This window comes from Haliaeetus leucocephalus, unplaced genomic scaffold, assembly GCF_000737465.1.
Source record: "Haliaeetus leucocephalus isolate CR32 unplaced genomic scaffold, Haliaeetus_leucocephalus-4.0 Scaffold217, whole genome shotgun sequence".
NCBI lineage: Eukaryota > Metazoa > Chordata > Aves > Accipitriformes > Accipitridae > Haliaeetus > Haliaeetus leucocephalus.
Window position 1 is genome coordinate 9,855,715 of NW_010972653.1, and position 24,786 is coordinate 9,880,500.

At 36.9% G+C, this 24,786-nt stretch overlaps 1 protein-coding gene across 1 annotated transcript in view; it reads right to left on the reverse strand.

The window, feature by feature from the left end:
* TPO (thyroid peroxidase) overlaps positions 1 to 19,863 on the reverse strand; it is a 51,960-nt gene extending 32,097 nt beyond the window's left edge. The window contains exons 1-7 of the mRNA XM_010566757.1: positions 19,858 to 19,863; positions 19,725 to 19,746; positions 17,182 to 17,263; positions 11,598 to 11,767; positions 9,089 to 9,221; positions 4,171 to 4,300; positions 1,282 to 1,488 (exon numbers count right to left, since the gene is read on the reverse strand). Of these exons, the coding sequence (XP_010565059.1) occupies positions 1,282 to 1,488; positions 4,171 to 4,300; positions 9,089 to 9,221; positions 11,598 to 11,767; positions 17,182 to 17,263; positions 19,725 to 19,746; positions 19,858 to 19,863 (750 nt within the window). The remainder of the gene's footprint in view (positions 1 to 1,281; positions 1,489 to 4,170; positions 4,301 to 9,088; positions 9,222 to 11,597; positions 11,768 to 17,181; positions 17,264 to 19,724; positions 19,747 to 19,857) is intronic.
* Positions 19,864 to 24,786: the final 4,923 nt, after the last annotated feature.

Consider the following 24,786-nt stretch of genomic DNA (forward strand, 5'->3'; position numbering starts at 1 on the left):
AGAACTATGGAAGACTCATTGTAATTAGGGCTGTTGTGGCTAAACTGGGTTAGCCAGTCTCTCAGTGTCCTGAGAATGTGATTCTTTTAAGAAGTCTGTGCTCTTTCTGAATGCTCTCAAGCTATGCTTGCAAACTTTCTCCTGGGTGAGAAAGACTAGATTTACCTGCCTGTGGTAAAATTGCAGGCACTCATTCATTTCACTTGGCCTTTCCTGTGTTTTAGATTCTCTCACCAAATGGAAGATGGGCCATCTTTCAACACAGGAGCTGACTCGATTCCCATTACAGTTAGCCGAATATTTCCCTTCATGTTTAACAGAAGTCGAATGAGGCACTTAAGGCAAAAGGAGACTGTGGCATAGTTATCAATTACATTTTGTTGAGGGGAAAGCATTTTCTATGGAACTTATTCCCTACATTGGCTTCAGTGCATAGAGAAGCTGGTCAGTAATCAAGCTCCAACCCTAAGGAAAGTAATTTAAGTTGCTTTGGAAAGAGATGGGGGCTTCAGTCCAAGGGCTGTAATGGGCATGGGGCTCTCCTGTAGCATGAGAAAGAGATGTGCTTTGAGAAACAAAAAAGTGGTTTGACTTTGCTACTTAATTTTTTTGAGTGAAAGAATAACTATACTTTTAAATTAATCGGACAAGAATACAGCATCCTATATTTATACCAATTTATGTTTCTTCTAACCCTCTAACAAGCTTTGAATTCATGTTTTCCATCTACTCAAAGCAAGAGGTGATGTATGTAAGTTTCAGCAACTCCCTGAAGGTCATTTTATACATATGTTGAAAAGATAGCTCTCTTCAAAAGTTTGCATTAGCTGCTGGAAATATCTTTGCTTTCACTGAGTAAAGTTAAGATCCTTTCACTTTATCTGGCTGGCAATTTAAAAACAGAATTATTTATGACTGCTTCCCTATTTTCCCCAGTGGAACTCAAAACCTTGAAGCATGAGAACAATAACATTAGGGGGACTAGTAAGGTTTCTCTGCAACATAAACCTGAGAGGCAGAAAAATTTGATATTTATACTAAGTACCTTAGCTATAGTTTGTTACCTCTACAAAACAATTTAAATATCTACCTGTTTCATTTAATAGTTACATTGGGTTTCAATTTTTCTATCACTGTCTGCTCTAGTATTTCTGGATGATCTATCAATTTGCTTTATAATTATTTCTGCATATATGTATCACTTATGTGTTTTACTTTACATTTACTTTACTTTATGTGTTTAGAGCCTGGAATTTCTCTTGAAGGAATTAAGAATCTTACCTTTATTGGAAAACATGGGTTTTGTTTTTCACATGTCATCTGGCACTCCATTCCATTTAAGAAGGTGGTTCTACTTGTGCTCTGGGGTGTGAATGCAATGTCATGGTCTATGTACTGTCCCCATACCATAATAATATCAGAATACAGGTTGTCTTCAGTAACAGCCTCATTAGACACGTGAATAATTTTTCTTGTCACTTCACGAACCTGGGAAGAGAACTAATTTACCTTGAGTGCCAAGTAGTATTTACTTCTCACAAAATGATAAAACACTAAAAAGTAAGGGGAAAGGGGAAAAAAGCCCCCCCCCCCCCCCCCCCCCTTAGAATACTTTATGTTGTAGAGCACTTTTAATGGTTTGACTAAAAACAAAACCAAAAAAGCCCCAATGACAACAAAAAACCCAACCTCTGACAGACTCTTATTTCTGTTCAGGAGCTGAGATACTGTTGCCACAAGCAGATTAAAAGATGTTTTTAGCTGAGTTTTTCTATATATTTGCCAAATGAGCAGTGTACCTTTGATCTGTTCCTTTCCAGAGAACTTTGAAAACAACACGTTTCTTTTAAACTGTCTAAAAGTTTTCTTTCTATTTATTCTGTTTTCTGCTCCTTTAACAAATGGATTCTGTTTGCTGGGCAACCTCAAATCACTGTGAATACACAGAGGCTCTGGGCTACTCTGTACGTAAATGGAGCAGCTTATGCATCCCAGGAGACAAGCTAGGTTGCAAATACATGGTAGCTGAAAGCTCTGCTTCATTTTCCCAGGCAAGGAGAAGCCAAAACATATTTCTGAGGCACTTCAGTGAAAGCTGCATAGAGATCCAGATGTTCTCAGGGGGAACACATCGAGACATCTATGCCACATGTCCAGCTTATGCTAGTAACCAAGCAAAACCATCAGAGCAAAATCAGTAGTCAGTTTGTGATGATTAGGGTATTGTTACTATTCACAGATTCCTCCCTCATGCTGCAAAATATTCCCTCGCATACAGCAGCTGCCTTAGAAGTCAAGCAATTGAAAGGGCAGCACATAAAGTAGAGTCACAGAGTCTGTAATAAATAGAAGGGCTATATAATGAATGTATAAGGCAGGTGCAGTTAAATAGAATTGGTAAGGACAAGAGCCAACATGGGACTTGTTAGGAACATCAGGCTTTATATTGAAATAGTCAAGAGCAGAGATACATAGAGCTCACCAGGAATACAAGTCTTGATATCAGTATTTTAATAGCTTTGGTGGCCACAAAACACAAACTTTTTTCTTGCAGTTAGTAAGATTTTCTTATCACTATTAACTTGCACAGCTACGCTGTGTTCTAATACTGCTTTATAGTAATCCTCACACTTATCTCTCACCTTCACATTATTTGCATGTTGCTTTTTAAAGGATATAGTTGAATAGCTAAAAGTACAAAAAAAGACAATTATGTAAATAAGGAAAAACATCTATGGCACTAGTTTTAGCCTATCTTACTTCAAAATATAGCAAACAACCTTGCTGATGGTCAAATATGATCAGATTTGGTGCAGTCATGTAGTTTTGTTTTAGTGTGTTTTACATCACAAGCATGTACCCTAATGAATCTGGAAAAAGGCAGTTTGTACCATCTACTGGAAATTTACCTGTGTAAATGTCAGGTTTTCATCTTTAAGCGCTAAATTGTGCGGCTTAAAGGCAATGTTATTTAATTAATAACATGAGTTGCAGGTGACATTAACACTAAATTCTCTTGCTCATCCTTATCAAACATATGGTGGTTAAAATAACAAGACATTGAGTCCATTAAAAGTCAGGTTTCAAAGCAATGATGACAAACCAGAAACAGTAAATCCAGCCCAAATCATTGTATGCTGCACTGGGGATTTTTTTACCCAGTCCTCTATGCAAATATTTTTTGTTCAAACTTCCCTCTATAGCAGCTCTGCTATTTTTTAAGTATATGAGTTGCAATGCCTTCTTATCTCAGTAACTTGGGCTAGTTAAAAAATGAAGTTATGATTTGACAGTAAAACTCGTTCAGTTAAGGTACACTAACCTGGGAGAAATGGTATACATGTGTACATACATGCATATGCATGCTAGCATGTCTGTGTGCTTTGTACTTACTTAGTTCACACTCAATCCTGTTTTCCCCCTCCTCCTTCCCTGAATAAAGGCACCATTATTGAAACAAAGAATCGTAAAATCACTGGAAAGTCTAGGCTGGAAGGAAACTCTGGAGACCACACGCTGCAGCTTTCTATTGAAAGCAGGGATCAGGTTATTCAGAGGCCCATCAAGCCAGGTCTTGGGTATTTCCCATGAGGGATATTCCAGCAGTTGTCTAGGCAGCTTATTCCAACATTTAATTGCTCTCACAACAATTTTTTTTTCTCGTATCAAGACAAAGTTTCCCCTGGAGCAACTTGTGACCATTGCCTCTTGCCATGTCAGTGTGCATCCTTGTGAAGACCTCCTCCTTCTCTGCAACAGCCTTCCCAGCATGGGAGGGCTGTGATTAGGTCCACCCTGCACCGCCTTTTCTCTAGGCTGAGCAATCATCACCTCGCGTCTGCTGCTTTCCCTATGTCTGGTGCAAGCCAGGCCAGACCCGCGGCTGGCTCATACCCTGCCCGCTCTCCACCACGGTCCTTTTCGGCAGAGCTGCCCCCCAATGCAGTTGGTGCCCTCCTGCACTGCTCCATGGGCTTACCCCTGCCCAGGTGCAGGGGACGTCTCACTACTTGGCTGACTGCATTTGTGCTGTAGCAAAGCTAGTGGCTCCTTAACTGAGCTCGACAGATTCTTCTACTATTTGATTTACTGATGCAAAAGGAGGTCTGTGGTGGCAGGTATGGTTCTAGCCCAGTGTGTTTCAAGTGATCTTGTGGTACACTTTCTAACCAGGGGTAGCTGGACTCCGTTATATCGGATGCTGGGATCCCATCCTCGAGGTTGACTGAGTCCATCCTCATAGGCTGCTGGAAGCCACCTCGCCAAGGCCGTGTTGGATGCTCCCCATCTAGGATGTTCCCTGGGAAAAGAAAAAAACCAAACCCCCCCCAAAATAACAGCAGTGAAACCAAAAAAATCTTGCGCCTCTGAATATATTCTGAATATAAAATATTTATATATTTTATAATATATTTCTAATATATTTCTATTCTGAATATAAAGTAATCTGAATATAAAATAATTAATATAAAATAATCATCAGCCACAGAGCAATATTCCATTGCAATAAGGTGATCATGTAATGATCTTTGAAAAGCATCAAATGCCGGTCTTCATGTATGCCAACATCAGGTTGACTCGAAAGGAAAATAAAGAAAAATTAAATTGCTAATGAAATATTACTATCTTACTTATGTTTATAACGTAAGTTGGTAACTTTCTGACATCTTTGAAATACTTGCCCCACTGGTGATTTCCTGATAGTGACCTCATTCCCCATGAAGTCACATATACGCTTAAGTGCCTTTGCTGGTATTTTTTAAAAGATGTTTGTTTAGAGCAATAGCTAGGAAATCATGATTTAGGAAAAAAAAAAGGAGCCCTAGAATAAAGGTGAAGAAAGCTTAAAAGAAAAATGGAGACTAGTCATACAGAAATAATAATTTAGCAAGACCCATGGAGAAAGGACTGAGGAAAGGGGAAAGGGGAACAGTGGCTGAAGTTGCTGAATTCAATGGCAATGCTCCCTCTGGTTGCATCAATACTAATATCTTGGATGGGGCTTTGGGAAGGCCTATGCACAAGCCCAAGCACTGGTATGCATTTAACTATGCTTTTAAGTTGCTAACACTAACTGCAGTGTGGGTTTGGCTCACGTCAATTAGCATTTCTCTGAATGACGCTCGGTTGGGCACACCTTGGGATTAGTGCATGTCAGTTTGCCATCCTGCAGCCAGCCTGCTTAGAAGAGGAAAGGGGACTAAAAAAGTTCAGACAAAAGTCTAAGAGTAAAAGCAAGAGTCAGGTCATATTTGATTTGAGGGCCAGGAAATGATTCCTGCTGATTTTTATTTATTAGTATAGTCAGTGAGTCTTGGGCTTGACCCAATTAATTGTCCTTCTATCGTGAACATTTCTAATGCATTTTTCCTAAGAGAATATGTTAGGGGTTTTTTTGTTTGTTTGTTTTTTTTAATATGGCCTGTTCAATATTTTTCATACTTGTTAAATATATAGAGACATTAAAAAGAAGAAATAAAATTATTGCAATGTACCCAGTTGACCAAAATTGTAAATTAAGCCACAAAGAACCAGAAATATCCTCAGACAGTAGAACTACACAGTGTTAAAACATACATTTGTATGTCTATTGGGACACTAAAGAGGGAACAATTATTTTATTAATACTTCATTGATCTCCCGCACACTGAAGTGGCTCAATTTGCCAAGCTATATGGTACAGTAATACACTTAATTATCCACAATAATTCACACTTGAAGGTTGAAGTATGCTTTAATAAAGCATTCAAATTAGTTACAGTTGATTTGCCTTTATTGAAATTGCATATAATACTGCACATAGTGTAGTGCTATTTCACTCAATTAAAAATAATGAAATGTTAATTTAACTGCTTAACCAGTGATTTTTCTCCTGATTGCTTTTATATTTTAGCAGATCACTGGAATGCTACTTTAGTAAAACCCTTCTCACATGCCTTTTTATTATTACATTAAACATGTTAATGTCTTGGAATCTTGCTTGAGTTAAAAAGGTTTTTATCCAGGGCAGCTGAAATAATGAGATTTTGGTACCGTACTGCTTTATAGAGTAGTCAAATTTGATTACTATACATTCTGTTTATGGGAAGTGGGACTTTTAATTCACTTGTGAAATACTGGAATTGCTCAGTTTGGGTTTTGGTTTGGCTCCCTTAGAAGGAACCTGGAGTTTTAAGATGCAGTTCACTATGCAGATTTATGTCTTTTGAATGTTATTTTAATGTCCTGCCTAGTTTCAGGTAGAAAGAATGAATGCCATATGGCAATTTAATAATTAGATTTTGTCATGTTTTACATCACTCTGAGCTACCATGGACATAACTTCTGGCAAACACGGAAAACTTCTGAAAAATAAGCCTGCCACTAAACTGAACACTTAGCTTGTATTGAAGTGAAGCAGCTATGCTAAAGGAAACATCTCAATTCCTTCTTACAGTGAATGGATTTAGTGGGGACTGCTCGTTCTTTCCCCTAGGTGAGCCATATTCATACCCCTAACTCTGACATTATTAGAGCTTCAGACTAAGCCTCAGGTTCTTACCTGATGAAATGGTTAATGACCCAGCAATGAAATAGAAATGCTGCAGATAAAATTCCTCCTAGCTGCCCAAATATTAGGCATACAAAATGTAATCTAGTCATCTAAGCACCTGTCCATCAAGCCAGAGAGACAGACAATGCCTGGCTGCCACCCTGTCATCCCAACCTATCTCTCACTATTAGGAACAGCCAAAGCTGCAGCCTTGCAGTAGACATAACTACCCTGGAAAGCTAAGATTAGGTGAGGTTAATTGCACTGTGAGATTCCATTCCTTTAGTACATGTAGTTCCTTCACCTTTGAATCCCTCTATTGCACTAGACACTAAAAACTACACAGATCAATGCTAGTTAGTTGGGATAAAAAATGTGTGTGTGTGTGGGGAATAGCTATTTTGATGTGCCTTGTCTCCCTTATTCTTCATTTAAAAATAATGTTATAAATTTAATCTTGCTTATTATCCACACATATGCCTTCAGGCAGAAAGAAAAGTAAAATCTGTTCATATCTGTTACTAGTAAATGTGGATAATGACACTGCTGGGAATGTCTGATGTCATGTTGATACTCTCCATAGAAGGACATGCTTATGCTATTCTGTTATGCCTTTGTTCTAGGAAGTTCACACTTAAACAAGGTAATCTCAGTGCTGTGGAATAAATCCTTTGTAATCTATCTGATTTGTCCCAAATACATGAACTGATTGAGTAAAACATTTGAAAAGAAATTCCATGCTCACTTTTAAGTAGATTTCTTATAGGTAAACAATTAATTCCACTGTGAATTTTGTTTTTAAATTTCACCTATGAAATGCAGCATTTGTTGATCTACAGCACAGCTGCACATTCCTACTGGGTGACTAAAATTACAAATACAGCATAGGTCCTGATATATTTTCTGCCTGAAAGTGGCAGCTGTAAAGCAAGGAAAAGTATAGACCAGTACTTCATTTAATGTTTGAAGTCTCTGAAGCTGGCTTACATCGTAGAATATGTTGTTTACAATATAGTATAATGGGCTTTTTAAGCTGATGTATTTCAGTAAAGCTTGAGGTATTTCAAGGGGCTCACAAGTTTTAGACTAAGTTATCTGACTCACTGGTTTCAAAGTCTTTGGTTTTGTTTTTTTGCTGCCTTGCATCTTTTACAGATGTTTAGAGCAAAGAGTCTAAAACACCACCAAATATGAGTGATGGGTTTAAACACTGATTTGGTGCAAGCATAAAACTATACAAAGTAGAACACAGTGACTACAGACTAACCAGACTCAGTGGATCATATTTACCCCACCCAGCTTTAGAAACCAGCCTGAAATGCCTATACGCATCCTAGTATTACCAGAGTCACTGAAGAGAAAAAGATGTTTTACCTTACCCACAGGAGAGTGTGTTTCTCTCTGTCTCTGGAGAGAAAGACTACAGCAGCCATGCCTGCAAATTAAGAGCTTCAGCCATGTTCAGCTGCATGAATCTTGGCCAATGTGTTCAAGCCCTGATAGAGTTGTCAGTGCAAATATTATACTAGCTGTTAGTTCAGATTCCAAGCAACTCTGCAAGTGCTTGGGGGAAATTATGGATATCCACATAGTTAGATTTGTAACATCGATGCATATCAGGTTGTGTTCTTTCAACGAAGAGCCTATCAGGCATGTTCCTTGCAAATGACTTGTGATATAGCAAAACAGATTCATCTCATAAAAACAGACTGATTGAATAATAAAACTGAAGAATTTTACTGCTGTTCATTCACCACGCTGCAGAGTGCCTTCACCTGTGCAACGCTAATAGCCTACCTTTTACAGCTCAGTAGCCCTTCACTTGTAACATTACAGTCTGCCTTTACACCTACATATCCAAAGGCTGCTGAGTATAAATATTGTTTACACTTGTACTCAGAAGGGCTTTCATTCTCAGTTTTAGACCCGCATTGCATTGGAGGATTCTGAAAATAGTTTCATCTGTTATGTTGGGTTTTGCAGGAAACAATTGCCACATATATTAGGTAACAAGTAGATAACAGTAGTAAATAATAGTCATTCAGATAGCCACTAATATTTATATAAATAGATATATAAAAATAAATATATCACCCAGAATTTTTAGATGCATGCTTGCTAAATGTCCAGATTGTGGGGAAATACAAAAATGAGAATCTACTTGATTTTCTTATTGCTCCTCGTGAAGTAATTATATTTTCCTGCTCAATATCATTTTATCCAATTCAAACAAAAATGAATGCTGGGTTAGAATTCAGTCTGTTTAATTTATATAGAAAAAGACATCTACTGAACCAGTCCACCCTAAATTTAAAGTTCTTTACATAATCTTGGAAGCCTTCATAGGGAAAGCCTGCCTGTAGAAATTAGTGTACCAAAGTTTAGATGAAGGGGTTCTTCCCCTGGAAGCTTTCAGAGACACCTCAACATTGATGCCAAAGTTAGCTGTCTGAGGTCATCTCCCCCAATTTTTCTAGGAAAAAAGTAAACATAGCCTCTTGAGTTTAAAGAATAAGACAGAAGCATTTTTCAGGGCACAATTCTTATCATACATACCTGTTATTGCAGGCACCAGTGATGAGTCGATATTTATTAGCTAAGCAATTGTTTGGGCATTTTGGTGGCAACATATAAGGCAGACATCCAGAAATATTAGCAATCATAGCAAGCAGATCAGCTGATAAAATATCTGAAAGGAAGAACCCAAACAAGCAATTTGCTCTATTGCTATATAGCTGCCACAGGAGAAAAGGCATTATTGTCAGCTACAACTACAGCATCCCCTCTCTTCTTCCTAGGAAAGAGCACTTAGTGAGATGTGGTTCAGTAAGCAGTCTCGGGGTCTTAGAGGAGATAGAGGGTGAAAGGGAACAGTTGGTTTTATTATCTGATGTATAGAGAATGAGTAGTCCAGCCATAGCTGAGAACTGAGGTTGACCCGCTCCTTTTTCTCCTTCTTTGACCTGCTCTCTCTTCCTTCTTTCCCTGCATTGTAGTCACATTGTTTGGCTGGTCCCTGTGCTTACAACAAAGGTGGAAAAATGCCATTCAAGAACAGAAATATATACCAAGGGGGAAAAATGTGGGACTGCAAAGATGCAGAAATTTAAAGAGACTACAGCTGACTATATAATTAAGTGTGGAGTGGAAAAGGCTTAGAATTAACAGCTGGAATTTGGAAGCTAGGTAAAATCAGGGAGCTGTATACCAGTAGACAGCATGTTATTAATATCTTTGAATTATGATCCCAGATGGGTGTCCCAGTGAGCATTCTGCTGACGAGGGACAAAGTCATGTTGTTGCGTAAGCTCCAGAGAGCTGGCACCCTCTGTCACCTACACATGTATGTAAACACATGTATGGTTGGTTGGAGGTAGAAGTACACGTGAAAGAGGAGCAATATCCTTCCTGAACTCAGAGAACTCTCGCCATTCAAACTGACAGTAACCATCACATGCTGAAAGAAAATGCTAGAGACAGATTCTAACTCTTGCCCTTCTCTCCCAACTGGCTTCTGCAGGTCACCCACTTCCACCACCTATCCGTTCTACCCATCCAATTCTGAACTAAGCTACTTTAATCCATTAATCAAGCCAAAAAAAGTAAGCCAGAAAAACGAACACAAAAAGGTTCAACAGCCAAGCTGAAAAACTGCTCTGCTGAGCAGCTAGAACCTGTGCAAGGTAGGGGTGAGAACAGAGAGAGAATGGGCTATTAGAGTGGCTACGTAACCTTGTCGTTATGTGCTAGCTACTCATGCCAAATTTGTGGATACAGCTGTATTTCCATGTTAGTTCAGGTTCAAAGTTATACTGAGTGCCCAGTTCCCCGGTTATCTGTGCTGCCTACATATTGACTCACATGTTTTCTTTAAAGTCAATTTAGTTCTTTAATTCACATAAAACTACTCTTTGGCATGGCACATAGACTGTATAGCCTCTATTCATCTTCCATTAAAGTTGTTTTGGTTTTGAAAATTAACAAGTTTTGTACACTTGTTCTATGCTTTAGAAATGCAATTTCTTTTGAAACTGCACCAGTAGAAAAATAATTTTATCTCTGTGTGTGAGTGTCTGTGTATATATAAATATATGCACGCACACACATATAGATATAATTTTTAGTTCTACAAATGTCCCATTAGTTTAGTATTCCAGGTGTTTCCAAAAAGAAAAAAAAAAGTAAAATAACTGTGGATCTTTGTTTGTCTACAGCACTCTAATGCTTCCATATCTTAAAAAAGAATGTCATGTTAAAAAGAAATCCATGTTATTGTATTAAGAGAATACAAATTACAGTTCTCCAGTTCATGCTGCTCTAAGTGACAGAATTAAATTATGGAAAAAAAGTCAATGTCTCTGAGTTTTTGAGCCTTCCAGACACCAGACAGACCTCTTGAAATTAATCTCTAATTAACAGCAACAAGAATTTTACTTCACTTAGACAACTAAACTTCATGGAACTTTCTGGACTCTCCTTCTTTTTCCATCTAACATAAGAAAACACTTAAAATAGAAATAAAGTGGAAATAAATGTGCAACAGCATGCATTATAAAATTAGTTTTGGAAATAAGAAAGTATTTTCTTAAGAGAGGGTTATCCATAAGGCCATAAATGTCCAGAGGAAGTGTATTTGAAAATGCCAGTGCCATAGAGTGATAGAAATTGTATTATTTTATCTGTAGACTCTAGGCCCCAGGAGCACTAAACCCAAAGTGTTGGGGAAGATAGATATTTCACTGTAAAAAAGAAGCTTGCAACACTGCGGATATGCAAGCTGATTTATAGGCAATACAAATATACAGTCATGAGTTCACAGGATGCCAGTAGCATAGTGCTGCTCTCCTCAACTATAGGAACACAGCCGACATTCCAGCAAAGACAAATGTGACTATGTGAGGTGCTTTTAAGAACAAAAGAGAGGGCATCCTGGCCCCAGGGTGTGGACAAGATACGTACTCCTGCTGAAGGTAAAATAAAAGTGAAGCTAACCCAAGTTTAATCTAAAAGACAGCATTCAAGAAATCAACAGGGGTTTTTGCCAGTGTCAATATACTATATTTACCAGTTGGATGCAATGAACGTTTGTGCTTCTGGCAAACTTTTTGTTTCAGCACTTGAATTGACATTTCCATTCGTTCAGCTGCTTGGGAAATATCTTGACTCTCTTGTTCAGGAGATTTTGAGAAAGCCAGCAGCAAGGTAGGAGTTGCTATTCCCTTTCCTTGGATATTTCTATAATTGAGATAAAACACAGAAGGTTTTTTAACACATAACCTTTTAGAATTTATTCATAGCTGTATTTGTCTATGTTGGATATGTTCCGAATTTAAGGTATATTTTTATGATTTATATTTATGATTTATTTAAGGTGTATTTATATGATTGAAGGTTATGCTGGGAAAGCAGAGAGGAAGACTACTTCGTGACCTTGTTCTGCAAGGAAAATTCTGGAAAGAAAGGGAAAGTGCCCTTCCATGGGACGCACACAACAGGGTTAAGCTTTTGAGAAGCCTTTAGGATGAGATGGAAACTGTTGGGATGGACAGAGCCTACAGCACAAAGTGGCTGGGAAGACCTTGTGTAGAATAGTCACAATACAGGACTCCCACTACAGACACATCTACGTGAGTAGGCTTTGCTTTCATGTAACATTTAATATCAAAGACCATCTCAATCATTGCAGGTGGATTCACAAATGCCTTAGCACCTAACAGTCAAGCAACTGGCCCACAGTCGTCTAGATGCCATCTGCAGTTGATGACAGAGACATGTCTCCTCTCAGAGACTGTCCAAGCACCTGCCTTGTAATGACTAGTTATATATGGAGTTTCACCAATTAGTTTAGTAGGGCTTCATTAGACAGTTATATGGCTATATATGTTAGTTTACAGCCTGGTCTTACCTCTAACTTTAAGGAGTTCAGGTTTGATGAGATAACTTCTGTAACATAAAGTTAAACATTTAAACATATGAAAAATCCTTTTTACTGTGAGGGTAATCAGACACTGCAACAGGCTGCCCAGAAAGGTTGTGAAGTCTTCATCTTTGGAGATACTCAAAGCCCAAATGGACAGTGTGCTGAGCAACCTGGCACAGTGCTGGCCTAGATGGTCTCCCGATGTCTCTCAACTGCTCTGTGATTCACTGCAAGATTTATTTTTTACTCAGTATGGGCTGTCTTTCCACTGTCTCAAGAAGCCTTGAGAAAAGTGCATCAGGGAGAACTTCTTTTTTAGCTGGAAGTCCCAAGTCCTAAACTAACTCCTATAGCTCAGAAAAAAACACTCCAGTCTATTCCATTTCCAGACATGGTCATAGGTTGCAGACACCCCTGAGGGCTTCTCTGCAGCACAGATTTATTTGGACATGCAATTTTCATGAAAACATTGTGTTGTCATATACACTTAGGTTTGTTTAAAGCATGAGACAAGTTTAAAATGGAAACTGCAGTTTTGATTTCGGCAAAACAGTTAAATTTCTGTTTGCAAAATTAGAAACATACTTACATAAAAAGCATTAAGTAAGAAAATACAACTCCCAGGGTTTTTCTAGATGCTAAATTTGTCCTTAATTTATCCAGAGGAGCCTTAGCCTGCACATTTATTCGTTATAGAGAAACTATTCCTTTCCTTTCAAGAGCAGAGCTTGAGAACTCTTGCAACGAAGAAAAAGAGCTATCTAGCTCCTCAGTACCATGTTTTTCAGGTTTTCCGTAGGCAATTAGGAATTTGACTGAGAATCTGGAGAATTAAAAGTCCTGAACTGTGTCCCAGTTAAAAAGAAAAGGAAGATGATATAGCTAAATGCCAAGAACTCAGGTTTAATATTTAATATCCACATGAGGATATTAAGTCATGCATCATTTAAAAAAAAATTATATGAACAGGGAAACATGTTCGTACAAATGAGTTAAATAAGAACATTTGTACAAATTATCTAGGAGCTAAGAATCAAAAATACCACACACACACCCCCTGCAAAAAAACCCTCAAACTAAAGAATCACCACCCTTAACAGCGAGGTATGTTCCATTTTGAGATATTTTCTCCCCTATCTTTTGTCTAATCTCACAGATATTGTAAGATTATCACAGCAGTTATTAGTTTGCCACATTTCCTCTGTATCATGTCATGTCCCATCCCATCCCCCCCACTTATGCATGCTAGTCCCTTCTAGTTCTCACCCACACCCCTGAAGCTGAACTCTAATTCTGGAAGATGATGCTGGTTTTCTGACTGTGTAAGTTACAAACTGCCTTGATATTTTGTAATGCAAAAATGGCCCCATAAAGCTAATAGAATGACCTGTGATAGTATCATTATTAGGAAGATGAGATCAGATATAAAGTGTCTTCGTACTTGTTTAACAATATAAGTCCTAGTGCAGACTATGATGTTTGGACAGAAGGTTCTTTACATTTGCCAGACTCTCAGTTGCTGAGTCTCATTACAGATCATAATTAAAAAAAGTATATATATATATTAACTCACCCCCCAAATTAAAATAAATTCTCCAGAGTATGAGCCACGCTTCCTCTTTCAGCCTCAGACATTTTGAGGCTCTGAGATTTCTTTCTGCCTTAAATTAATATATTTATAGCATATCTTGTTTAGAGATTTCTAACCAGAATTAATGCCTTAGATATTTGTCACCATTGAGGAGGTCTCTCAAAACAGTGACATAGTGCAGAATATAAAGTGATAAAGTTGTAAAATTATAAAGAATATAATTTCTTCTTTCTTGTAATGCGTAAGTACATGGCCTGTCTGCTTTAAGACCAGAGTGGCACTGACTAACAGATCATGCCCAGTCTGTTTCTGCAACTACAACTTCTTATCTGGAACACTGAAAATTATTTTCCACTTCCCTATGCATAAAGATGATTCCATAGATGGTCCTTTCTGTAGATGGTCCTTTTGATTTGGCATAGATAGGGGCCAATAGAATAGTCCTAAATTGTGACGTTTACAATTTAGATTCTTTAAAAACATGAAATGAACTAGTTCAAATGTAGTATACACTAAATAAAAGTAATTTCACCGGAATGAAGATGATGAGAAATATCTTTAATCTGCTGTTAAGGCTTGAATTTTTTTTTTAGGGTTGTTATCTATTTAATCTGTTAAGAACACTGTGCCTTCAGCTAAAATATATGTTAAAATACACTAAGTAATTTCAATCATTTCCTTCTTTAATTAGGCTGAGAAACCTCTTGTGTTTGTATTAGAATTGTACTTACCTTCAATCTGTTAGGGTAAGTCCAAACAGGAGTCGAAAAATATGTCTTATCTAAAACTCACTCAAACCAAATATCTAGTGCCAAGGAGGAAGCCCCACCTGACCTACCACCATAATTCACATCTATCTTCTACATAACTAGTTCAGCAGTCTTTTTGAGTTAGTTGTCAAGTTCTAACAGAAGAAATATATGATAATTTGCAGCTGTGTGCAACACGGGCCTAGGAGACTATCACTTTGCACAGCTTGCCCATTCTGGAGTTATCTTTAGTTTCTTCTACACCTTAAAACCCAGAAAAAACAGAGAGTCAGCAGAATATAAAAAAGAATGTACAGTCAGAATCGGAAGCCCTCCCAGCAGTGCTGAGATTCACTAGTTAAAGCTAGTACAAGTTTCATAATTTGTACTGGTCATTATTATAATGAGATTTACTGGAATTAGAGTTTCCTCTTGCAAGCCAACTACTACTTTCAAAATGTATGTTATAATGCACCTGATGCTAAATTAGCAATGAATTTGCACATACCACTGTGTAAGTGTTATGATCTCACAGGTGACATATAGCTCTGAAAGTCCTATTCAAACTGCCTTGATTCCCAGTGGCATTGCTGCTGTAATACAACCAGTACATTTTAATGATGATGTCATTGTGTTCCATCTATGCTATGTTAATACTATTATGAATATTTATATTTAATGACAAACACGAACACCTACTCTTAAAGACTAACAAACTCCTGAGCTAATTGGAATAGCAGGCAGGTACTAGCAAACAGTCATGAGAAGCACTTGGCAAGGGGAGACAGTCATGAACAGCACAGAAAACTATGAGGACCATACTGGGACCCATGTGACCTTCAAACCTGGGAAGTAATTTCTGAGAAGTGGCATTTCCCTAGAAAATCCTGACATTTTTAAAAACTAGAATAATAAAACAATTTCAGCCAATATGCTTAGTCCATTGCCAGTCAAGTGCTCCAGCAGTTAAAATACAAATGACAATTCAAGATTTTAAGTGGTGGTATTAAACAGCTTAGGTGAAGAAATGTACTTGTCCATTTTAATCACAATTCAAGGTCAAACTGAGGTCTCAGGAGAAAACCAGTTATTCTGACTCAGTTTGCAGTTCAGACACAAGAATTCAGCAAACATCAGGTTGGACTATTGTACATGGAACAACTAGGAGTTTTTCCATTCTAACCTGAAAAAGGAGCTGCCTTTTCATCTCAGGGCTGGCTTTTCAGTTTCAAAGACAGCACTGAGCTCATCTATATTGCACTGTAGTTTCCTTCAATTGCTTGTAAGCCAAAGTAAAATGAGTTTTCACAGTACGGTGACCTCTGTAACTTCCAGAAGCTCAAATATTTAGTCACATGTATTCCTTTCTTGTTTTTAGTCTTTGTGCTGACCAAAGCTTTAATTCAAGTATTCAATATTCTTAAAGGTACAAAAGAAAGAAGCCTTAGTAGCTTTAAACTGATGTGAAAAAGCAGAATTTTTTAATTAAGGATTCACACATGTTCACTCCTCAATATAATGATCAGATTAGATAATAGTTCAGTCCTCTGTACTTTGCAAATGGCCAAGGACTAATATCTAAAAGGCAGGTGTAGAGTGCTTTTACAAGCCTATATTAAACCAGGAAGAAGTCTCTTAATGATATTTGTAATTCTCACTGCCCCACTTAATTGGGCGACAATGAATTGAATTATGTAAAAGCACACAATAGAAGTACAATTGAAAGACCAAGTATTTTATACCATTTAACATAAGAGCAAATGATACTTTTATGAGACTCAGACTCCTAATGCAGGTGTTGGACACTTGTGGCTCTGATTCCGCAAAACAGGAAAGCACATGCCTCAGTGGTGACACTAACGCACATCTTCCGATGCTCTGCTGAAAGCCTTTGGCTGCTTACAGGGTTAATCCCAAGCTTAACCAAAAGACATGACCAGTTCTCAGAGAGCTGTTATTAGCAATGTTCTGCCTAAGAAAGATCCAATGGTTAACAACAATGTGTATCAGACCACAGAAATGTGCAGTTCACTTCAACAGTCCCATTTAAGGCAATAGGGTTTTTCCATCTCACTTTGCACTGGAAAAAGCATAATTAAAGTTCAAAAATATGTAATGTCCATAAAATTACAATTTTTTGAGCCACATATTAATGGAATGTGGTATGTTACTTAGATCAGAAAAACATTCCTGTTTATTTTCATATTTCATATTTTTCTCCCATTTTAAGACAGCAGCTCATGCAGTGATAATGCATAAGGTTATATTGGTACAGATGATCATAAACAATCTATAATTATGTTTTCTCAAAGAAGCAGACTGATCTCAAGCTTGTCTCTTATGAAAGCTTTTTGCTGAGTAGATCCTTCTTCTTCTTTTTTTTTTTTACCTTTTCAGTGTATAATGTCCAGCATAATCCACCAGATTAGAGCCCCTCTGGATAGCCTCAGTAATGCAGTTATCTTCAGTTTCTTCTCAACAGGGAAAAAAATAAAAAGAAAGAAAGATGAATATGTTATTCAATAACATATTTATTCAAATATTTACATTTACAAAATATACAGGTTTGTAATATTAAGCTATATGTAATTTTTCCCCATTAAAATGATCTCCATATTTTAGTGTTCCTGGAACTAATGTTGTGGCTTCTGAGCTTTCTGAAAGAGATAAGGTGGGGTAGTAAATGAATTCTTCCCTAATTTATAAGGGTTGAAGAGTTAGACTTTCCTTCTGTTTCTTCCAGTATAAATCCAGCTGTGCACACCTTATGTAGTACCAAACCTAACAGGTCCAGCTGAAACGTGTTGTATTCTGTGTATGTGATTATGCTCCTTAGGCTTCACATGTATTTTGCATTAAACTGTCCTTGGATTGATAGGACAAATCCAAGCCTCCCTCACAGGTAGTATGAGCTGGCCTGAGCCACATGAAGAACTCAAGTCCATATTCAGGCATAATTGCCAAACTATAAGACCTTCTGACCAATGCATGAAAGCCCTATTTTCATTTCTCCACCTATATTTGATGGAAAGACATATGTGAAGCTAATAATACTTCAGCTTTCCTATTTTGCGTAGTGCTGTCATGGAACATAGATTATTCCTCTTTTGTGTAGATCTAGCTTTATAGTAAATGAATCAGTTATATTTAAAATCCGGTGGTTTAATTCCCATCTATAATTTATGAGATCACCCATTTTTCTTAGAAAATGAATCATGAATAATAATAGTTTGCTAACAATCATTTATGTACAATTGCTCATAATTTATGTACACTGTAATTTTAAGTGACATATTTTAACTGTAGTCCATGTTGTGCTATTTCTGTGATGTACTTTTTGAATAGGGTGTTCAGATAAAGGGAAAATAATGTGTGATGAGGAGTAATCTTTCCTAGGCAAAATTCTACTTCACTTGACTAAAGATCTTCTCAGCCTCTAAGTATAGCAGTAGTTATTTCTTTTTTCACCTATATATGATAAAAAATTCGATGATTCATTTAATGTCATCATTCAGATTTCTGTTACATCTGAAAATGGTTCTGAGTCTATTTTAAAAAGCAAGACTGATCTTTATAGGCCATACAAGAGCTAACTTTTTAGAATTTAATATTGCATGATTTTTAATTACTCCTAGGGAGTTTACCTCTGAGAAATATATTTATGCTCAAAGTACTGCTCATCATGTGGTATTGATTCAGACTCTGATCTAGAAGAGAAGATCCACCTGCTATACCTGAATTCCATTGTCTCCCTTCCTTTTCTACTGAGAAATATGATTTTGGTACCAATGCAGTGTTTTAAAAAATGTGGTTCTTGCAGTAATAAACATTATTTTATATTGTTCCCATCAGTTCAAAGGATGCTTACTATAAAAAAGAATCATATGCAGTCCATCTAATCCATTTATTTACAGTCTACATATAATTAATTTTATATTAACTAAAATGCAATATAACCTCATTATATACCATGTCATTCCAAGCAATTAGTATGGAAGCTCCAAGTAGAGGATCCACTATGGAAAATAAATCTGATCCCCTGTTTCACAGTGATGATCCAAAAAAGATTGCCCATCTGAAGTAATGGCTTGGGGGTTGGTTCAGGGTTTTTTTGTTTACTTTATTTTGTATATAATTTTGTTTCATTTGTGATTCTATGCTAACTTCAAGTGAAAACTTTCCTGAGGACTTTCCCTTCTGAGTCAGATCTACAGCTGTATAATTAATTAGGAGAATGTAAAGATTAGAATCTTATTTCTTCATCATCTCTGCCCTACTTTAATGTAAAATCAGTCTCTGCAGAAGTCTCTTAAAATTCAATCTAGTATCTGCTGTATTTCTCGTCTACTAGATCTAACTGATTTAGCTTGAACAGATGCAAATAAAATAGCTCTGATGTTTAAAATGGCAAGATAATATTGTTTGAACATAGGCAGTAGTGCAATCTGAGATGCTCTAAAATCTCCCCGGTATCCTGAGTGTGCCAGCAGAGAACGGACCCAGAGGAGAAGTTCACCCTCGTGGGCCAGCAGCAGGGTGCCAGCTGCAATATCCTATGGCAACTGACTCTAGCCCAGGATGACTAAATGTAGTGATTGGCAGTCTGGGAACGAAATCCAGCAATCATGCTCGTAAGCATGTCATCTGACTTATGAATGTCACTAAGAAAGTAAAATCACTCCTAGTCAAAGAATACATAATTGAGATAGATACATTACACATACAAAGTTTTCCTTTGTGAATTCATGAAGCTGCATTTTAAAAGAAAACACCCATGGAATAATTCTCACTGAAGTCAGATACTGTATTTTGCACGTAAAAACAGATTAAGCTAAACTGCCTTTGCTAAACTGTCTGCAGTGCCAGTGTATTTTCAGCTTAACAGTAATCACCGACAAAAAGAAAATAACATGTATTTTTTCTGTTACTCACCAAAGAGGATATCTTTGCCTATCTGAAGGAAAGAAAAGAAAACAGCTGTGAAGGCTATAGCTGCTGAAATCCCCAAAATAATGAACACTTTCATCTACAAGAAAGAAGAGATAATTGTTGACAAAATACATACCTTCATCTTCTAATTATAAGCCATACTATAATTTCCTACATATAGAAATTTTACTTTTAAATTAGATTTGTAGCCACGTTTGACTGTTTTTGAAGTTCAGAATATTAATTTTTAGAAATAACTGTAGTTCACTTTCTCTTTTTTCCTTCCTTCCTTATTATTTTTTTCCATTTTGAGAAACTTCTAGCACTAGCAGATACATCACTTTATTTTATAACATAATGTGTTCTGACAATATTAACAACACAGCCTACATATAAGAAATTCAGCAATATTTTACCATTCATTTTGAACTTCTCTGTGCACCGACATGATTTGACTGTAAATTTGTCATTGCACATAAGATAGTGAAACTGGCCAAACTAATAATAACATTGATCAGACCCCTCTGTACTTCTATCCAAGTATAACTGTGGTATCAAGCAGCACAATGAATATACTTAGATGGCAAATGGGAGCCACATTCTCCATTTCAGTGCACTGGTTTTTCTGGTAGTTATTACAGCAGTACAAATATATAAACTATCCAAGAAGTAACATTTTTCACATATGCTATGTTGATTGCAGATTTAAAATATTTTTAGTTCTATACTCTATCAACATAAGAAAATTAATAATTAATAAATCAGGTCTAAAAATTCAGGGAAGCAATATTACCCATAGAAACTCAACGTGAAAACACCCCTTCATTTCACATTTCATGAGTTAATATAATGAATTTCTTCTGGAAAATGGCAAGCAAAAGTTTTATAGTCTGACCTTTTGTCTGTTGAGGAGATTATCTTCCACAGTTCTGTACTTTATCGATGGCAGTAACTGTTCTGAAATCTGAAAGTGAAGTACTTTCCAGGGGCCCAGCTTACCCTATGAGCTTTATGCACTGGTATTCACTCAAGCTTTAAACATGCAAATGATTTCAAAATCTTTTTGGCCACAGCATGTTCCCACAAAGCAGAAGCTGACGTTAATGCTTGACTTGTTTATTTTTGTCCTGCTAGGAACCAAGAGCTACCTGTGTAGTCAGTTCTGATATCAGAGTCATTTTCATGGAAATGTGAAGGACAAATGTTCAGACTAAAAGAAAAAAATACTACCATGTTATGCGGTAAAGTAAATTCTGGGTACACTTTTCACTAGTTCTCTTTGTCAATGTATTTGAAAAAGAAGGCAACTTTGTGTCCTATTTTATGTCTTCTGTCATTGGCACTTTACGAAAATGACTTTCTGAAACTCAGATGATAACCCCCAGATTGCCCATCAGCTTCTTTGCAGCACTTTTCATTTTGTTTTGTTCTCTTGGAAAATTTATTTCACACTTCTGAGCCTACTTATTTTTATTTACTAACAATTTTCAACCCCAGTGCTTCTTCTAAAGTCAGTATTTTGACTTAAAGAATTAATTACCTCCCTCCCCCCCCCCCCCATTTCCTATTCAGGCAGAGAGATCAAAATCAGAGCTGGAATCAGGATTGAGAATTCCCTCATTTGCTAGACTCGACAGGGCGATCACAAGGTGGAGCCAAAGATCAGTGTTTTGATCTCTGCCATAGGTGGTAAGTGAAGTAGGGGTTGGGTAGCAGGGAGCACCCCCGAGCTGGTGACTGTGGTATGTGGTAGTGAAAGAAAACCTACAAGCATGTGAATTGACTGGAGGTAAAACTCAAGATTATGATTATTATTATTGCAAACTTCAGCTCAGAAATATCATCCATAATCCTGTTCCTTGCAAAGATGAGTGGACATGGGTGAAAAGTAAACAGAGAGTAAAGGGAAACAGACTTCTACTGGAAAAGTAGGTCTATGAGCCTTGGTTGGGGGCTTTAAGATTGCAGACAAGAAGCCAAATTTGCAATACCTCCTTAAGCCCATTGCAAATCTTTTAAGGTTGTTTCCTTACATAAGAAAACATAAAGAAGACTGACTTCTTCCATGGCACAGCAAAGCATTGAGAAAAGCAGATCCATTCCAAACACCTAATAGAATAAGGAACTTTCACCTATATCCTTTCATATACTTCCCAAGTATCACAGATTTCATTTCTGAGAGTTGAGGGGCTTTCCTGAAGTGAAAAATGGGTCTGATTTTCTTTGCAGTTTCACAGTCAAAAATCAAAGCCTCCCCATTTAGTTCAAAAGGAGCTTACCTACATTAAGGTTTGTTTAAATAAGGATCTCAACCTTTGCTCATTGGCTGCAGTTGAAGTATTTGTCAACAGTGGGCTTTAGATGGTTACATGCAGTAAATTGACCTGTGATGAAAAATTTGAATGGCAGTATATATTTTGTGTTTTCTTGACTTTAATTAAAGAGTATAAATGTTTAAATCCCCACTGACCCTCAAACGCAGTTTTAGATAGAAGGTGTGGGAAGTCTTAATTACACTGGACTGATGAGACAGATGCAGTTGTATTCCCATTTTACTGGAGCTCATTCAGAATCCTGTTATTGAAATCTGCTGAAAGAGAAATAAGAGGGCAAAGTTTAGTGGCTCAAGAATAACCTTAATTTTTTGAATCCAAGATTCATATATTGCCTACATGTCATTGCAGATAATTTAATGAATATCTTCCTGAATGTTTCCCCTTTGTTCTGGATTTTCTGTTAGCTGCCCATCTTCAGCCATTCTTTCTGCAGAAAGGGTGTCAGACCTTTCTGCCCAGCAGTGAAACTGCACAGATCAATGACTGTCTAAACATGAAGTACTAGAGAAGTATAAAACAGTCCTTACACTAAACAGCACTTTTAAGAAAAGGAGCAGTGAACCTTAACAGTTAACCATATTAATATTATTAAGTTTTAAATTACATGACTCATTCGTTATATTCCCAAGATTTGAATCTGCACATGAAGAACACTACTGTATCTGTGTTCTTAAAACTTAAAGACCTATACATTAAATCTCTGAGTTGTTGATAAAAAGATAAATTCTGTTCAAGGAAATACCCCAAAGCAATAGAATTTGAGATTATTTACATGTATTAATTTCTGCAGACCTGCTATGGTATTCAGAAAAATTAGCCCATACTTAAAATATTATACAATTGGAACTGATGTTTGATACAGGGAACAGACACATTTCTGCAACCTCAGAACAGCCTGCAGCCCTACCAGGCTCTCTGATGCATCATCGGTTCTTACAAGCATTGGATTAGAATGAGACACCTCCGAGATAAATCTGTGCAGCTGCAGGAGCTATTTTTGATAGCAGATTACACTGTTTTGTGGCATTTAGTGGCTATCCTGGGCTCTAGCATGGCATGAAGGGGACACCAGTAATATGGATGCCTAATCTATAATAAAAAAATTAGTCTCTGATCTCTTCTAGCTATTAAAATTCCAAGAACAGTCTTTTGCAAGAGGAGAGGCAAAAAGTGCATATAACGATACTCCAACAGAAAAAAATTTGCTGAAGTTCCAGATTAATGTCATGAAAACAGCAATTAGTCTCGTTCTAGTTAGTTCAGCAAAATGTCACCAAGTCAAAAAATGCAAGAAAAGGTGAAATAAAAATAGTTTACAAGGAGAGGTCAGTTTAGCTGGGTTTCATCGATACTGTGACTTCTAGTCACTTTAAGCACTTAGTTTTTTTCTAGAATGAATTCCATTTTATTAGAAACATTTTTTGCTATTATTCTCTTTAGTTAGAGAAGACCTTGCAGAGGTCTCTGAAGCCAGAAATGGATGAAGAGGGTGAATAGGTAAGGATCATTCACTGTCTATTCCAGTACAGAACTAAGGGTCAAGTAGGTGGCAGGTTGAAAACAAACAAAAGAAGGCAATTATTTAGACAACACACAGTTACATCGTGTAACAGCTTGTGTCAAGAAGCTGCGGTAAAAGTATTTTATATGAGTTCCTAGAAATGTTTTGACAGTTTTGTTGAATGAAAATACATCAAGGCCTATCAGAGTCAAGATTTGCATCAGGTACTCCCTCAATCACAAATAGACTGTGGCTGGAATTTTTCTTCTTTTACAGGCTTCTCTCAGCAACAATTGTTGCTTTTTGTCAAATGCAAAATACAAAGCTAAATGGCTCTTAGGACTAATTTCTATGGTTTATGTTTAGACTTGAAGCTCAGCTTAACTGGTACATGTAGCTGTCATAAATTAAAGGATAAATAATCACTGAAAAAATATACTTACATATAGTGGATAAATAGTTCTATAGTAACGAACAGCATCCTGATTAGCAGTAAGTACTATAAGCAACGAAGGAAGAGAAGAGCATTGGATCTTTACTCCTGCGATAAGTAGGCTTGAAGAAGGAACAAGCAGCTTGCGGATCTGGAAGAATTTGATGGTCTGTGACTGAATAAACTATTTATCCACCTTGTTGACTCGGTGACTGGTTTTCCAAATGCCATGCTTGTTCTCTAAAATAATATCTCTGCCTTTGCAGATTAGTTATGGTCTCATCCGGAAGAAGAAAAGTTGTCCCAGGCTGGTGGAATGTATCTTATATTCTTATGTTTCCTTAGGCTAATAGTTTGCTTTGAGTAAGATCAACAGGATTTGGTCATTACATACTAATTTTAGTGTATGATGCAGAAATCACATTCTCGGATAAATTATTTTTCTCAGAAACAGATGGAAAATAACATGTAAATAACTGGGATTACTGAAATTCATTGAACATTAACTGAATAAATCTATAGACTATTACATTGTCTTGTTAAAATGTTGATTTAAACCCGAACTGATGTTATACCTTATGCAAGCAAACAATATTTAAAACTTAAGTTACAGGAAGTATGCCTAAGAATTTTTTTAAATGTGCTGTGGTTTATTATACTTTGTAATAAATGCAGAACAAGCCTCTATAAAGGTAAATCTAGCTGCAGAGGAAAGTCCACTCAATGTCTTGTGTCTGAATTCATGCCAACCCTGTATATCACTGTTTGAAAACTCTGCCTTAACTAAAGAGCAAA